Here is a 16,892-nt window from a genome sequence, read left to right on the forward strand (position 1 = left end):
TTTTTACACGGAACCAGGACAGTCACTGCTAGAGCTTGTGTACACACGGGGGAAGGGGGTATGATGAAAACAGGGAAAATATAGAGTTTTATTATGCTTTTATACATTCTAGACATATAAGATATTCCATATTCTTGCCAAGACAAGAAGGGAAAAGGAGACAAAAGCAATGGATACAAGAAAAACCTGTCAGAAAAAAAGTCCCTCTAACTCTCTCTATGTTTGCCATTTCATTAAGAGACATCTTGGGAATGTGGAATCCCAAAAGTGAACAGTATAAGAAGAGACAAATTATTTTTTAAAAGGTTGATGAGGAATTTTCTTCCATGATAACACAGATCATCTGTGCTGTTGTTGGCAGGTGCTTATTTAATAAGATGTTATTTAAAGGTCCTGTACAGAAATCTATGTATGCAATTTTGTGACCCCAGCTATAATATTTCCTTGGCTTTTAGCAACCCTTCTCAGTCTGGTGAATGACGTAGAAGAGATGAGGGATTAATATCCAAGGTCGATCTGAAACTTCGTAGATAAACACAATTTTTCCCTTTTCCCCTTTCTTTTTCTCATTAAATCTGAATGGTGCTTTAGTAAAGACAATAAAGGAACTAAGAGTTTAAATTCAAAAATATGTTTTTAAAACCTTTTGTGTCTTCAGTAAGAGAGCAGTTCAAATGAAAATGCTGGGTGTTTTTATAATTTTTGTTGTTTTCATACAGGGTCTTGGTATTTTGAGAAGGGCTGTGACAGGTATAAGACTCATCAGAGAACTGCGGGTTTGTGTTTATTTTGCAGCAGCTGATGCACTTAACCTCTCTGTATGCACAATTACACCTGAAATTTAAAATCTTTTCACTGGTTATTCATACAGAAACAATATGGATAACACAGCCAAAGCAGAGATGCCTTTTGACTTATCTGAAGATACTGAGAGTCAGCTTTCAGCCAGCAGATCACATTGTTGAGAAAGAAATGTAAGGCCGAGAGAAGTACTGCACATAGAAATATTGAAATAAAATTTGTCACTGCTAAGAATCGTGTTCATATGCCTGAATCAGCAGGGCAGTACCTGTATGTTCCCACTAGGCTCAAAAAAGGCATTTTTTATCCAAGGACCTTTCCACCAAAGAAATGAAATCTTGCCTTCTTTCAGTTCCCCACATCAGCTCTCCCCAGGGAGTTACTAGCAGGGATAAAGATCAGGCAGAGAGTTCTGGAAAGTTATTACTGCTTTTTTGGTGGTAGCTTTTTCATCAGATTTGTTCCTTAGTCCTAACAGGAAGAGACTAAAGCACGAATTGACTGAAAAAGTCTGAAAGTCTGCATGAACACAATACTTAAAATGCTGTCTCAACATGGTTTTCTTCACTTAATGCATATCAGCCATTCCAGAGTTAATCTTTTAACTTGGATTAATCACTTAATAGCACGTATTAATAACTTTAACTGGCACTGTAGAATATAATCCCTAGGTTCTGTAAGAAAGTTCCTCTGAGCAGCATTGCCAAAATAAATTAGCATGATTTATTTTTAATTTGCATTTCAAAATTTTATCAATAACAGTTATTTTAAGAATTTAATTTTCTTTTAATATCTGTGACCTCTCATCATGTTCCCACTTTATCTGAGGCTAAATTATTCTTCCTATTTGATAGGTTCTTTACTAGACCAAGTTAAAGCAGCTGAAGAATAGTTACCAGTAAGATTTTAAATTTATTTAGTTGTAAAAAGTAAATGTCCCAATAAAGCTTTGCTGTTGTTCCTTTGTCACACTAGCAGAAGGGATATGATCCTTACGAAAAACTGCAAACTGCTCCCAGCATTATCAGGAAGATAGGAAGATTTATGTAGTTCAAATTCTGATAGCTGGCTCCAGAAAAGGGGAATTCTGGCAACTTTTGGTTTAATTTTATGGAATCATAATGTCAGAAAGGAGAAAATACAGTTATAAAGAGAGAACCACATGAACTATAGAATTCAAGTCATTTACTGATACTTTGTCAGCTACTAGTCCAGGATATTTTATTTTACATCTCAGTGTGATGATATTAGATCACCACAGTCTTCAGATGGAAATGTGGTTTAGTCATCTGTTGAACACTGAACAATGAAGAATTTCTCAACTGTTACTGCCCTTAAGGAAGTACCTGTGGAACAGAAATTTGTTAGTTTGTCCATTATGTACGTTTTCTGTGTTCACTCTTCAATATATTTCCTAAGTATTTTGTATTCTGTATTGACAGTGTAGTGTACATTGGCACACTGTTCTATACTTACTATGTTCGCTGTTATCTGAGCATCTCAAAACTTTAAGCACTGACCCTTGCAATGTATCTTGTGAAGTGTTACAATTTCAAATAGACAAACAGATACTCAGAAAATGTGGACGATTCATTCCAAATTATGTATCAAAGGTTACAGCTGATGAAAAATCTGTTTTTCACACTAATGGAGCCTCTCCAAACACTGTGTTCCTTTTGTTGTATGAGATTGGGAATTGTTGAATGAAGAACTCTTGCAATTGATTTAATGACACTATCATTCCTATACCTCAGGACTTTCTCTTCTTGTTAGGTTACATAAGATCACGTCCAGTTGTATAGATTTTGTATTTCATTGTATATTTTGTATACATATCATGGTACAGACTGACTTTTAGTTTATAATACAGTACCTTGCTTATAAATGTAAAGATCAGACAGATTGCAGATAACTTCATTTTTCTCTACTTATCTTCCCAAACATTTCTAAATTGCTATATTTTAAAAACTAGCTTTAAAATTGCTCAGCATGACAGCAATGTCTTGTAGAAGGAGCTGGATTTTTTTTTTCCTTTTTTTTTGTGGATTTTTTTAAACGCTTTAAAAGTTCTTCCTGTGAACGTAAATGTTCACACTTATACACATTATGTGACTCACTTTCTCTCATGTGCCTCCATTTTCCCTCAACTTGAAGCTTTCATTTTACACATTCTTAAAGTATGGAAATTGCTGTTCTGCAACAAAGCTCAGATAACTAGAGTGGGTCAGTCCACTGTCACTCATGCCACTAGTTCCTAAAACTCAGTCCCCAGACTAGATTTGGGACCATTTTACCTCCATTTAATTGTGTAAAATTAAAACTGTGGAAGACTGATGTAACTTACCATTGTAGACAAGTGGGGAAAAAAAAGAAATTTACTCTGCCCTTGAATCTGGTTCAGCAGATATATACAGACAAGGGAGGAGTAAATAAGTTCCAGAGATGCTTGCATCTGTGTTTTACAGAGGGAGTGAAGTTGCCTCACTTCTAGATGTCTAGATGAAAATAAGATGGATACCACCTTTAGTATTTCTCCCATGAATAAGAAACTTTTGGTTATACTACTGTGTGCTTACTTTTGTATCATAGTAGGAGAGAAAAAAAATTATTATCTTTTAGTATTTCAGCAGTATTTAGTTGTGTTCCTAGTGTTCAGTTTCCCATTTAAAATATACTTCTGCTTACTTCAAGTTCTTTTCTTACAGCTTGCTTCCTCTATGGAATTAAATATATCTAGATAATATAGTCTAAAAAGAAAGTATCTTTATTTCGGTTTTGTGCAATGCTTTCCCCCATGTCAACCCTATAATTTTATGCAATTTATCTTATCACATGCTGGATTTGATACTCAGTTTGATTCTTCATTTTTAGATCTTCTTTTCTCTATTCTAACCTCATAATTTTAAAGTAATTAGAAAGCCAAGTAGAGTGAAGCTTATGAACATGCTGCAGAGCTGTCAATGTAGGTGAATGTTTATTGTGTGTTAGATGTATCAAAACTTAAAATGGAAAGTACTAGATATTTTCAGGTGGGTGTATTACTATGCTTATAGATAAGCAACACATTTCTGTACACTGAAGGAATTATGTGCCATAAGATTTCTATGCATCACAGAATAGAAGTACCTGAAGATTCTTTGTAGCTAAAACTTCATTTTTTACCCAGATCAATATTTTAATCTATTTTCCAATAATTTATCAATTTATTATTTAATTAATTTTGATATTATCTATTTATTAATTCATTATTTATTATTTTTAAAAAAAATATTTCTATTTTATTATTTTTACTATCTTTTTTTTCAAGTAGTCCGGAAGCTTTCCTAAAACATAAATTCTGATTTTGAATAATACTTCTAATACCTCTCCCTTTGAATATACTTATCATATCTGTGCTTATGTTCTTATTTTTCATAGACTAAAAATGCACTAATTATTTACACAAGTGGATGAATGTAGCTTTGAGACTTACTTCTTAGGATACGATGTAAAATGTTAAATATACACAGATAGACTTGAGCCCTCTTTTCCTTTTTTTTTTTTTCCCTCTCTGTATCACTGTGTATTTGCAGAATGCTGTTATTAGAGTGCTACTGTGTATTTTTAGGAATTCAGGTTTATTGTAGTTAAGAATACGCTTTTAATGTTTTGAAGGAACTGCATGTGAAAGAATTGTTATACCTGATTCTGAAAAAGCATCAACATTAGCTATCATATTGCATGCTGAAAACTAAATTAGAATAATGCTATAAAGCATCCCTTACAATAGAATTGTGCTCTGAAAAACAGGATAAAATATTTTTGGTTTATTCAATTTTCAAGTTCTGTTGCATAAATATGATGCTATTTTTAAGCTAAAAGTGATAAATAGGTCAATAGCATGTTTCCCAGGTAAAAATGTTATGCGCTTTTTTTTTTCTCAGTTCATACTGACTTAATGTATACTGTTAGTATATTTAGATGTGATAGCTAGGTAATTAATTTTTAGTTTAACAAAAGAACAACACGTTCTTTCATTACAGTTGTTTTAAATTAGAAGAGTGTCCTAACCACAAGCCATGTGTATGTCCATGTAGAAAAAAGTTGGGAAAGAGATCATGTTCACTATTTTGAAGCCAAGTCTGTCCCACTCTCCTCCTAAGGGGCCTGTCAGGATGCATTCTAATACAGGCTAACCAGTGCTGTGATGTGGAGAGTTCTTGTAGATGGCAACAGGTGCATCTTAGATAAAAATCCAGTCCACTTTTAAATTTGAAAAAATTGATGGATGACTTTGTAGTGAGGCATTCAATAGCTTTCTCAGTCTTTGAATCAAAAAGAGATCAAATAATATATTCCTTTTTTTCACAAAATGGTTGGGAAAAGCAAATAAGATGTTAAAGGTTTAAAAACATAATAGAAATATGGCAGCTATTTTCAGATTTTACTCTTAGGGGGGATTATTTTTTTTCTGAAATGTTTGTCCTTGCCCGTACTCTGAGAGAATTTTAATTCTTAGTACCCTCTGCTGCGATTTATCTATATGCTTGTCAAAACACGTTAAGTCAGTGCCACTTGGCAAAACTTGTGTTAATTTGTTGATTCTTTTCTTCCTTCAGCTAGTGTACTAGGTTTTAGGATGATATCATTACTTACTGAGGAAGACAACCTCTTTGATGACAGCGAACGGGGTTTGAAGTAGAGACTAGCACTTAGGAAATTTACCTCCTCTGGTAAAGCTATGATAAATTACAACGTGAGAAGTTATATCTGCTAAAATCTAGTATCTTAGTTTCTGTCTAAATAACTATAAAACTAGACAGGAAATCTATCTGGAAATATCCAGTACCCCACAAATTTGTAGACTAAACATAGATGTTCATCAAATTGTATTCATTCCACTTAAGTAACACAAATTATCAAATGACTGTACCATATATTTTCTGAGCTTCAAAAATTACTCGGTTATCATGCTGATGTTAATTATGTATGCATGTAATACAATAGGTAAGTGGCTTTGGCAGACTTGTTTTAATGAACAGTATGTCATGCTTACCTGCTCACGTTTCTAAATCCATATTTAGCTCAAGTTCAATGAAACAAATTGGTGAATACCTGTGACACCTAACTGGCACATGAATGCTGACAGAACACATATATACTTAAATGTTTTTTCAGCACCAGAATTGCTGGAACTTTTAGTGTTCTTTCCCAACCTATGATGTATATCTTCCCCAAGGATAAGATAGCCTTTGTATTTAAAAGTTATATTTTGCCATGTAATGGATAGAGATCTTTCTTGTCATTTATCATATTCATGTTAAAAAAAAAAAACCAAAACAAACAACAACCACACCAAAAAAAAACACACACACAAAAAAGGCACCCAAACTTCAGTGTTGTTAGGGTTTAAGGTGTTCAATGCAATCTCCAAAGGTTTCAAGTCATAAAAACTAGCAATGAAATTCATCATATCATGCAGTGCCCCAAAACTATTTCATGATTTGTAAAAATAAGCAAGTTTTCCCACTGTAGTGTTAATGACAAATAAGAAAACAATCTTTGATTAGAACAAATGAGGGGATCACTCGGATTTTACTTTTTTCTTTGTGTGTCTTTCAGGCATAGTACTTTGAAAAGAGTACTTAATTTTTTAACAGATGAATGCCAGTTACTACTTTTCAGGAGACAAGATGAAAAAGGAGTCCTGCTTGCCAAACATAACAGTGCAAGTTCTGTAGCTAGTGTACTTGCAAACTTACCTTAATTGGTACCTGAAAAAATATGTAATGTGTCTTTGTTATATTTTGATTTTCAAGATTGAGGTTTGTTTCCTTCTTAAGAGTGGTGCCATTTGACTTATTGTACTCATGCAGGGTTTGTGAGCGTGAAGCTGCACTGGAATCAGCCCTAAGAATGTTGCAGCAGTTCTATCTGGATCTCGAGAAGTTCCTTGCTTGGCTTACAGAAGCTGAAACAACTGCAAATGTCCTGCAGGATGCTACACACAAAGAAAAGATACTTGAGGATACCAAAACAGTTCGGGAGCTCATGAAACAGTGGCAGGTAAGTCAAGCACTTCAGTTTAGAGACATGTGAAATATCCAGAATGGTGGTTTTGGTTTTGGTTTTCTGGTCTGCAGCTACTCAAAACCCCAGAAATTGTTTCAAAAAAGAGAACTGGTTCTACTACTGAGCTTTAAGTGTTGCTTTTGGAATTGTTGCATGGATCTAATGTGAGTCACGTTATGATTCTGCCTGACATCTTTCAGCATATGATACATTTGAAAAAGTGTCTTGAAGTACAGCTTTAAAATGTACAGAAAGGAAACTTTGCTGAAATTGATGTTTAGATATTTTAATCGCACAAAAAATGTATTACTCTACCAAGCTACAGTCTTGAATTGAGCACTTGACAGACATGGGAGCTTATAAACATTTCTGATATTTATAGAAATGATATAAAATGCATCACGTTTATTCTTTCTAGCTTAACTGAATTAGTTTTCCTGCGCTACTTTCAAATAGATGACAGATATTCATTTGATATTTGGCTGGTTATTGTCAACATGCCCTCTTGCAACAATTAAAAGAGATGATTAAAATTGTCATAGTTAATGTCTGAACAGCTTTCAGACAGTTGTTTTTCTCTGGAAACAAACAAAAATCATCTTTAAAATGAGACAGAATGTTGTGGTTAGTGTTCTGGAGAGCCTTGAGGAAAAAGAAAAATTAGTTAAGATGGTGTTGTTGAAATACTTTTAAATTAAAAGGCACGGAAAATCTGTATGCCTTAATTTACTTATGGAAAGCATACTGTGAAAAACTGTAGTTATAAGTGATTATGTTAAGTACATTGGATGGGAATACTACTACCTTCTTTTGGCACTAGTGTGTTAATATATTACTTTAACTGTTTAATTGAATTGCTGCTATATTCCATTACATTATACTTTGAAATCTGCTGTTGTTGCACTGGACAAAAGTGAAGTCTGAACCACATCTTTAATAGTGATATGTCTTTATGCTAATTTGACTTTATAGTACTATAGCTTAAGTCCTCATGTGTTTCTGAATTCAGCTGCATGATCCTGGGTAGCAAGTATGAATGAAAGGACTGAGTAGTTAATTTTCAATATAGGCTATATTTTTTTTTATGCTCTAGGGTAGGATTTTGGTTGTAATCATGCTAAAATAATTGTATTATCAAGTATTTGCAGCAGTTGTGCTTGATGTGATCACTGAAAACTGGATTGTTTGGCAAAATAGAGATACCTAAATATTTAGGTCAAATGCTTTGTTTTCAGTTGTAATGGAGCTTTGTAGACTTTATTATCTTTTCAGCTAGCAGCTTAAGTTTTTTTTAATTTCTACATAAGAACCATTCAGAGCTATAGAGGTGAGGAAAACTAAATGCACACAAGTCTTTCCCTTCATAAATAATGAAGTACGTAAGAATTTCCATCATGTGATCCATTGTTTTGAACTGTAAGCTCTCTACTAAAGATATTTTTGCACTTCAGTTGAGATATAAGATTAATTTTTCAATTCCTTTTTCCAGGTTTTTGGTATTTAAATACCAGATCTAAAGCAGGAAGGGTAAAAACTCTTTAGAGTCTCTGTTTCACTTCCAGAAAGCAAACATCATTCTGTTCACTAATCTTGGCTGTACAAAAGCAAATGTTCTTGCATCTTAAGAAGAAAAATTAGTATGCAGAGGCAAAACCAGTGTTGTTTTCTTGTCTTTTGGTCCAAATTGACTCATGCATACCTGCCCACAAACAGCACAGTAATTTTATACTTCAGTTAGAGCTGATGATTGCAGGAGGAAATACTTTGATAGTGCAGTTTATTGGCTTTTTTTTTGTTTGCATGCTGATCTGTTTCTACATAGAGTGACTTGGTTTTCTTTCTGGGGCTATTGCTGCTTCTGTCAGTCCCTTTACACCATTTTTGAGCCTCCAAAAGAAATCTCATAGTATAACAAGCACAAGTGGATTTTCAAATGCCCCTCTGTGGAAGGGAGTCTGATAATCTGTAGAGATGTCTTTCTTTTTTTCTTTTTTTTTTTTTTTTTCCCTCAAGGAGAAGAGAAAAAACAGCAAATGTTTTCAGGTCAGGAAAGTTAACTGTAAATTATCTGAACCAAGCACTGCATTTGTTTACTTGGTAATGCAAGGTGTTAATATCTGTGAAGCTGTTGTAACTGCAGGTTTTTCTGGAGACTGTATTATTCTCAAGCGATAAATTATGCTTTTGTAGCAATTAAACATTACTAGAAAGACACATGTACAAATGAAAACAAAACTTGCATAAACTTCTGTTTCTCCACTAGTACCTGATAGATTTTGCTGGTGCTGTGTGAGTTTCATACGAATTGAACAGACAATGCCAGTAAAAGTCATCTGGAAAGGGAATACATTAGTGGAGGCTATGGCTACAGATAACATTAGCAAGTCAAATATGTCCTTAATCCTTCTTTGATACTGAGCCAGCTATAAGCAAAAAGCCATATCCATATTTAGGAACTGTTCTACAGCTTACAAAATCAAATACTATGCTATGGTTCTTCTTATGTAAAAGATAAATAATTTGAATGACATAAGTAAACTATTTAAAACAAAACAAAAAGCAGCAATTTAATATAATAGTCTTGAGAGTACTTAGCTGTAAAATTCATTTATCAAGATGAGTAATATTTGTAATATTAGCTATTGCATTGTGTCATAACACAGTGCTCCGTATCAATAGTCTTCATTGTAAAAGCTTTCTGTCTAAATAGGTACAGTTTCCTGGTGGTGCAAATATTGCTCATCTGTGTTGCCACAAAACTGGATAATGGAGCAAATATTAAGGACTTTTGCTTCTTAAAGAACAATTTTGTCAATAAAACAGTTTTATTGATGACAGCTTAATGGTCAGGAGAGAGAGTATGGATTTACTTCTGTTCCTCAGTTATTGCTGCATTGATTTGTCCAGTCTTCATAGTCTGCTTGCAAGAGATCTCTCTCACAATTCACTTTGATACATAAGGATGAAAAGTAAGAATGTGACAAAAGTGTGGCCATTTATGCACAGCTGTTGTATATAAAAGATTCAAAAAAAAGTGCTTCAGTAAATCAGTGATATCTCAGAAATATGCATTTATGTACTTTGTGGAATAGGGTTATTGCTCACTAATCCATATCATCTGCCTCATAAAACATAAATAGTGATAAGCTTTATTTTTTACTCTGTCCTGTGGACCAGAAATGCCCTTACCTTATGAAACACATCACTAATTTACTTGTAACCCGAGAAATTTGCTATGACAATTGTACAAGTATAAACCCAGACACATAATCTATGTCCTTAGTATGTTTTTTAACATCCAGTATATGTAGTATAACCACAAGCCACAGCATAGAAAATATCCTAAATGCTTTCAGTCAGGATTACAGTTTTCCAAATGACTTGGGTTTTTTCCATGTAGTCTTTTTTTTTTTTTCCCCTTTCATCAGCCAGGCTGAATCCAAATCCTAGGAAGTAGAACAAAACGGTAATTTCTGATTAAAGATCCCTGTCACAAGTGTTCTGAAAGGAACTTCAACTACCTAGGTTTATAGAGCTCATAGAAGTTACGGTTGCTGTGTCCAACTCTGGGACACCCAGCATAAGAATGCTGTGAACCTGCTTGAGTCTACAGGAGGGACACAAAGATAATCAGAGGGCTGGAACACCTCTCCTGTGAGGACAAGCTGAGAGGGTTGGGAGGAGAGGAGACCTTATAGTAGCCTTCCAGGACTTAAAGAGAGTCTACAGGAAAGATAGGGAGGCACTTTTTATCAGGGAGTATAGTGATAGGACAAGGGGTAACAGCTTCAGACTGAGAGAGGGTAGGTTTAGATTAGCTGTAAGGAAGAAATTCTCCACTATGAGGGTGGTAAGAGTGAAATGGGTTGCCCAGGGAAGTTGTGGATGCTCTATTACTGGTAGTGTTAAAGGCCAGGTTGTATGGGGCTTTGAGCAATCTATTCTAGTAGAAGATGTTTCTGCCCATGGCAGGGGGGTTGGAACTAAATTACATTTAAGGTACCTTCCAACTCAAACCATTCTACGATTCTATGACATGGACTTAGATCTGCAGTTTCTCTTTTGTTCTTTATGCAGTTGCATGGACTTGGATAGTGTGAAAATACTTATTAGGAGTCCTGAAATGTGATTCTGTTTTAATCTGCTATTATTAGGTAATAGGTATAAAGAAGTATTTTGATAAAAACATTGCTACACAAATAATGAAAAACCTAAATTTCTGCGTTCAGTAGTTTCTTTATCTCCTTGTCACTAAAAATGTTTATCTTGCCTTTAGTGATCCAGCTTTTTTCTGCTTCACATTGAATCTTGAATTTATTTTTTAAACTAGGAAAATACTATTATGCTGTGCAGAAAGTGTTTTACATAGCAGAAGTTGTATGTCTAGGAAAATCTCACATTTTTAGGTGTTTCTTTTGCTTTTCATGTTCAGAGAACATTAGCTCAAGTGCAGTAATAAAGATTAATCTTCCCCTAGTACTTAGCCATTCATTCAGTAGGAGGAGGAGAAGGGTGAGACTTCCATAACTGCACATTCTAAATACCTCATGATGTAATTATACTAAACCATTGCATTATAAACACACCATTTGTTTATCTAAGCATCTATTTGCAGCATCGTTTGTCTGAATGACAGCAATGCAATAGTTGAGTTGACTCAGTTAGAGTACTTTCTGGGGGATTTTCGAGGGTACAAACCAGTTACTCCAAGGAGTCGTGTAATCATGTGCTGCATTTTATTGTATAGCTGAAATATATCATGTGTCCCCATGAGGGTTGGTTTGATAAGTAAACATATGAGGGAGAGGAAAATAATTACATTTTCTCCTTTTCTAATTCTGGTGATATGAATTCTTAGCTGTGTTAATTACTTCTTGGGTTTGTCTTTTTAGCAATAATTGTGTGTCATATTTTATACAGCTCATGTAATATTAGATATCATTTTGAAGCTAGTGTGGATTTATTCTGTTATTTTATTAATGCAGTTGTTTAATATTCGGTCTGTAGATTAATTGCAGTGTGTCACTGAAATCTGGAAGAGAATACTTAATGTGACACCTAGCTAAACAATAACTGGAGAATGCTTTCTACTATATACACAGGTTACCAAATGTACCTGAAACGATCTATGGTGACTGAATTATTGGTAGAGTAAACTGACTAAAAGTATGATAGCATACAATAAATGAAGGGAAGATAATAACTTTGGCATGAAATACATACTAAATTTATTTTTATTGCTACCTTTGTGCTCACTTGACCTATAACCTAGGTAGTTTTCCATTAGATGCAGGAGTTTTGCTGCTAATGATATAAAAAAAATGCAGTGCCTTAATTAGACCTAGAGAATGCATAGAATGGGCAGTACTCATACAAAAACAAAAGACATGAAGAGCAGGCAAGGGGCTCTTCTCTTTTCTATTCCTATCAATATTTCAAAGGTGCTTGCCTATTTAAGGTGTCCAAGTGGGTGTTTTCTTCAACAATAAGAAGTTGAGATAGATATATATTCATGACTGTTCTACATGATGAACCTGAGCAACAGGGAAGAGACAGTATCTGTAACATCCTTGCTCAGTTCAGCTCTCTTTACTAAAAAAATATTTAATAGTAATTAATTTTCCAGTACTTAGTCTCTGTTCTGAAACACTTTCTTGCTCACTTGTATTAGAAATTATTCTCTGAAAGTTTTTAAAACCCAATATAATCTTCTTTTGTCATCTTTTTTTTTTAAAAGTTTAATACTCCAGATTTGCCTTTTACACTAATCTGTCATCAATTCTGCAGTAAAATCTAAGTTTTTAACTTACTACATCTTCATAGAGGTTTTTGGTTTAGCAGTTTGGCACTTGATGTTAACAACACAGAAATACCATTTCCCTCCCTCATGGTCACCAATGACAATACTGAAAAATTCTTAACCAAGTGTTTTCAAAGTAATATTGCTCAATATTTTACGAAATCCATATGGCAATTTTTCACTCAGATGATATCTCGCCCTGTCTCAGATTAGGCTGTAGTAGCACCTGTATTAAAACTTAGATTTTAAATGTTGGCAGGAATGGAACTGCTGATTGAGAAGAAAATTCCCTCGTGGCCAACGACTACATGTTTATGGCACTCATTTGCAGCCATTCCAGTTGAGACCAAACACTTGAATCCGAGTGTTTTCTGTTGGGACTAGTGCCTGCTCACCCAGCTAATACTAGGAAAAGTTTTTCTTCATCTTGCTTGGACTCATTTAATTTTGTCCTTAAACTCTACTCTGGCACACTTGTGTCAAGAGCAGCCAATAGGACCCCGGGGGGTGTTAGACAAAGCGTCACCAGCATGTTGAGAGTCATGATCCTGCCCTGTGCTCAGCACTGGAGAAACTCATCCGGACTGCTCCTGGGCTCCTCAGTACAAGAGAGGTATGGACTCACTGGAATGAGCTCAGCAAAGGGTGACATAGATGGTTAAGTTTTTGAGCACCTTTCATATGACTAGAGGCTGAGAGAGCTGTGACTCATTAGCCTAGAGAAAAGAAGGCTCATGGAGCCTTATATCCAGGTGTATAAATACCTGGCAGGGAATATGGAAGGAAGACGGAGCCATGCTCTTCTCAATAGTGCTCAGTGATAGGATGAGATGTGGTGGGCACAAACAAACACAGCAGGTTTCAGGTACGGTGGGGATGGTCAAGTCATGAAACAAACTGTCCAGAGTGGTTGTGTCATCTCCAGTACTGGAGATCATCAAATCCTGGCTGGGCATGACCTGGAGCAACCTGCTCTGAGCAGCGGGGGCTAGATCTAATTATTTCCAGAGATGCTTTCCTGCTTTGACTCTTCTATGAGTTTTTGTGATTCTGATATGATTGCATAATCACTGGTCATATAGTCAGTCATTCTGTATATGAATTAATTTTTACTCAAATATACAAATGACAAAGCTTTAATATGAGAAACCAAGAAACTGAAAACTTTCTTGCTATCTCAAGAAAATTTCATAAGCATCTCTCAGGAGTTCCTGAGCAATATAATTAATTAATATAATTAAGGAGGAAACAGCGATAGCAAAAAGAAAAAGATGAAGTAAGGAAAAGGGACCACAGAGATTAAAAATAATTATATATTTTTAAATCATTCTTATTAGTGGAAAATGATGGGGAGATTGAAAAGTGAAAGCTAGACATAAGCAATGAAAATAGTGCAAGTGTTTTTCAGAGCACCATAAATTAAAATTGGAGTTTCTTTTCTTATGCACAGGATTGAAATATGCAGTCGTTGGCCTCCAAGTTTTTCTTCTATTAATGCATTGCTCTCACACCTAAAATAAAGATTTCTTCAAAGATTGTCATCTGAACATGGGTGGAGACTTGCGTGATGTTTTGGGGGTTTTTTTAATCATGATTTATCTTGGCAATGTGTTATCAGATTGATGCTTTGGCACAAACAGAGTGGGAACTGTTAGCACAGTTCTGGATTGAGACCTCCTACAGGCCTATTTACACTGACTTCCTAATTTTCTGGTAAGATATATCTTTTAGTAAAAGAATAGTGTTTTGTGTTGATACCTGCATTTTTATTTGAATGCATTGGATGGAGAGGAAGGCAATAATTTAAAACATAAAAATGCAGCTTCTTGTGACTCTGAGAACCTATCAGTGCCTAGTGTGCGTGAATGTGCCCGAAGAGAGGGGCAGATGGTGTTTATGTTCAGTCAGGTTTTGTTGTGTATTTTGATTTTATGAAACATAGATAGATGTGATAGATGCAATAATCCAGTAGCACAAAAAAAGGCCAGAGACACTTTTTAGCAGAGTTTAACATCATGCTACTCAACTGTTAAGAATAACGTCCTGCTATAGAAAGCACAAAGATAATAACATTGTTGGTTCAAATAGTGGATAATTTGCAGTCCTATAAAAATGGGTAAAACTGGTGAAATCAGTTATATGCATATAGATATAAATGTATATTAATATATTTGAAACATTAAGTCCTAAAAGACATGCAAATGAAAAACCCTAATCAATGCAAATTTTCTTCTAGAAGGTAAAAGTATTTTATTAAGTAATCTAGTACTTGTTTGCTAGAGTGGGATTTAAGCGTTCTTAAAACATTTCCAGGAAAATAAAGACCTCTTGGTTGTCAGAAATCTGCCATATAAAGTGGGTCTTTGCAAACAAGAAATAGATAAATTTCTTCCTTTAACTTCTCATCTGCATATGTTCATAAAAGAAAAATCCTATTTGTCAAATGTGCTAAATAACATAGTGTATGCTTACTTGGCTGACTTGATTTTCTTCTTTAAAAGTTTAATGAGCACACCAGGAGGATGGTCCTATTTTCACTTGCAGACCTGCATTCCCTACCACCTTTAAACACATATTTGCCACACAGTTTAGAAGGGAAAAGCTTTTGTAGCATTAAGTGTGAGGTTGTGTTGTATGAAATGAGATTATTAGAAGAGCATGGAAAATCACAAATAGAAATGGGATGGAATAGATCAGGTGGTTTGCCATTATTACTGAATAGCTTTCAATTCCTACATTTTCTGCTGAACTTATAATTTCTCTAGGTCATCTCATCCCTGTTTGTGTTGGCCTTTCTAAAGCAGGAGCCCTCACATTCAAAGCAGTGGATGGATGGGCTCTCTCACAGTCTTGATATGCATATGCCACATCTCACTGTAGCCCATCGACTTGAAGTGCTAGGAATGAGATTGAGTAGCATCCAAACCTTTGAAGACTTCTGCCATTTGCTCTTTCTGGGATCATCAGTACTTACTGCTGCAGTCTAATCTGCCATTGAGTTCTTCCATGTACTTTGTGTTGTTTATAGCAAATTTAACTGAAAAGTGAATGATCATTAAAAAACTGTTTGCAAAACCACAGTGGTAGTTTTTAATACATACTTCTGATGAGCTTGAAAGGGTGTATGTGCCTTTTGCAATTATACCTCATACTAGACTATTTAAAACACAAGGCTGAAGTGCACATAATTGTTTGAGAGATTAGATGCATATTTTCCCAAGGCAGGTAAAAAGAAAAGTGCTTATGTTGTCATTCTTAACAGGCTAATATAAAAAGGATTAATTCTGTAGTGCAAAACTGAGGAAAAGTATTAATTTTGGCTTAGGGCAGATATCTTCCTGAATATGTAAGAAGGCAATGAGTTACAAGGAATACAAATAAGGAATGAAATAAAATCACAAATGCTTTTCAGAGGCAAGTTCTACTTGTTCTGTGAATTTTTTTTACACTGTACTGAGAAAAATAGTTGTCTTTAAGAAATGCTGCTAACTTTTACTTTTTATGAGTATATAGCTGCCGTAGCAGAGTTTTTCTGCATGTGAATTTACATGTTTTTACAATACTACCTGTTCTGTATTATTTACTGTGCAGCATTTGCATACTGTAGCGAAGCAAATACCACTGCCTAAACTGACAGTGTTTGGCAGAAATAACTGTCTATATCATCGCCCAGTGAGCACCACATTTAATTTTCTGTCAGAAGTTTAGACTTTATTTTGTTCAACCACTGACAAGAAATTGAATCTCTTCTGTCAATACAAAGTTTCATATGTGCATTTATCCTTTTGTACCACATTTATCATTTCAATAATTTATTTTCATTGGCTACCATTTTATCTTGAATGTTTTATTTCGAGTGCCTTATTCAAATTTATTGATGGTCACCATAGAAACTGCCATTTATCCTATGTGTGAAATTATTTTTTTTTTTTACTAGAGCTATTAGTAGTACAGAAGTATTATCTCAGCCTGTTTTGTAATGATTCCAGTGGATTCATCACCTGTTATCACTGAAAATAACATCAACTCTCTGGAGGAGGTTGTTTGCCCTCTTTTGTGGCATTGCTGGAATTATGTTAGGAGATTCTAAACTGATGTTTAGGATTTTCCTTTTGAGTAAAATGCAAGTTGGTTAGGAATTCTGGAAAATCAGCCGTAAATTATGTTTATTTATCATAGTTTCGCTACATTTTGTCTCAGTGAAGTTAACTAGATTTGGGCTTATCTTCTCTGAAATTGT

General features: G+C 34.6%; 1 protein-coding gene across 1 annotated transcript in view; it reads left to right on the forward strand.

Annotated features, from left to right (window-relative positions):
- Positions 1-719: 719 nt before the first annotated feature.
- Positions 720-16,892, forward strand: part of LOC103775065 (dystrophin-like) — a gene marked incomplete at both ends in the record, with an annotated part of 82,806 nt that continues 66,633 nt past the window's right edge. The window contains 2 exons of the mRNA XM_008942508.1: positions 720-750; positions 6,657-6,846. Of these exons, the coding sequence (XP_008940756.1) occupies positions 720-750; positions 6,657-6,846 (221 nt within the window). The remainder of the gene's footprint in view (positions 751-6,656; positions 6,847-16,892) is intronic.

This window comes from Merops nubicus, unplaced genomic scaffold (assembly GCF_000691845.1).
Source record: "Merops nubicus isolate BGI_N331 unplaced genomic scaffold, ASM69184v1 scaffold18076, whole genome shotgun sequence".
Lineage (NCBI taxonomy): Eukaryota > Metazoa > Chordata > Aves > Coraciiformes > Meropidae > Merops > Merops nubicus.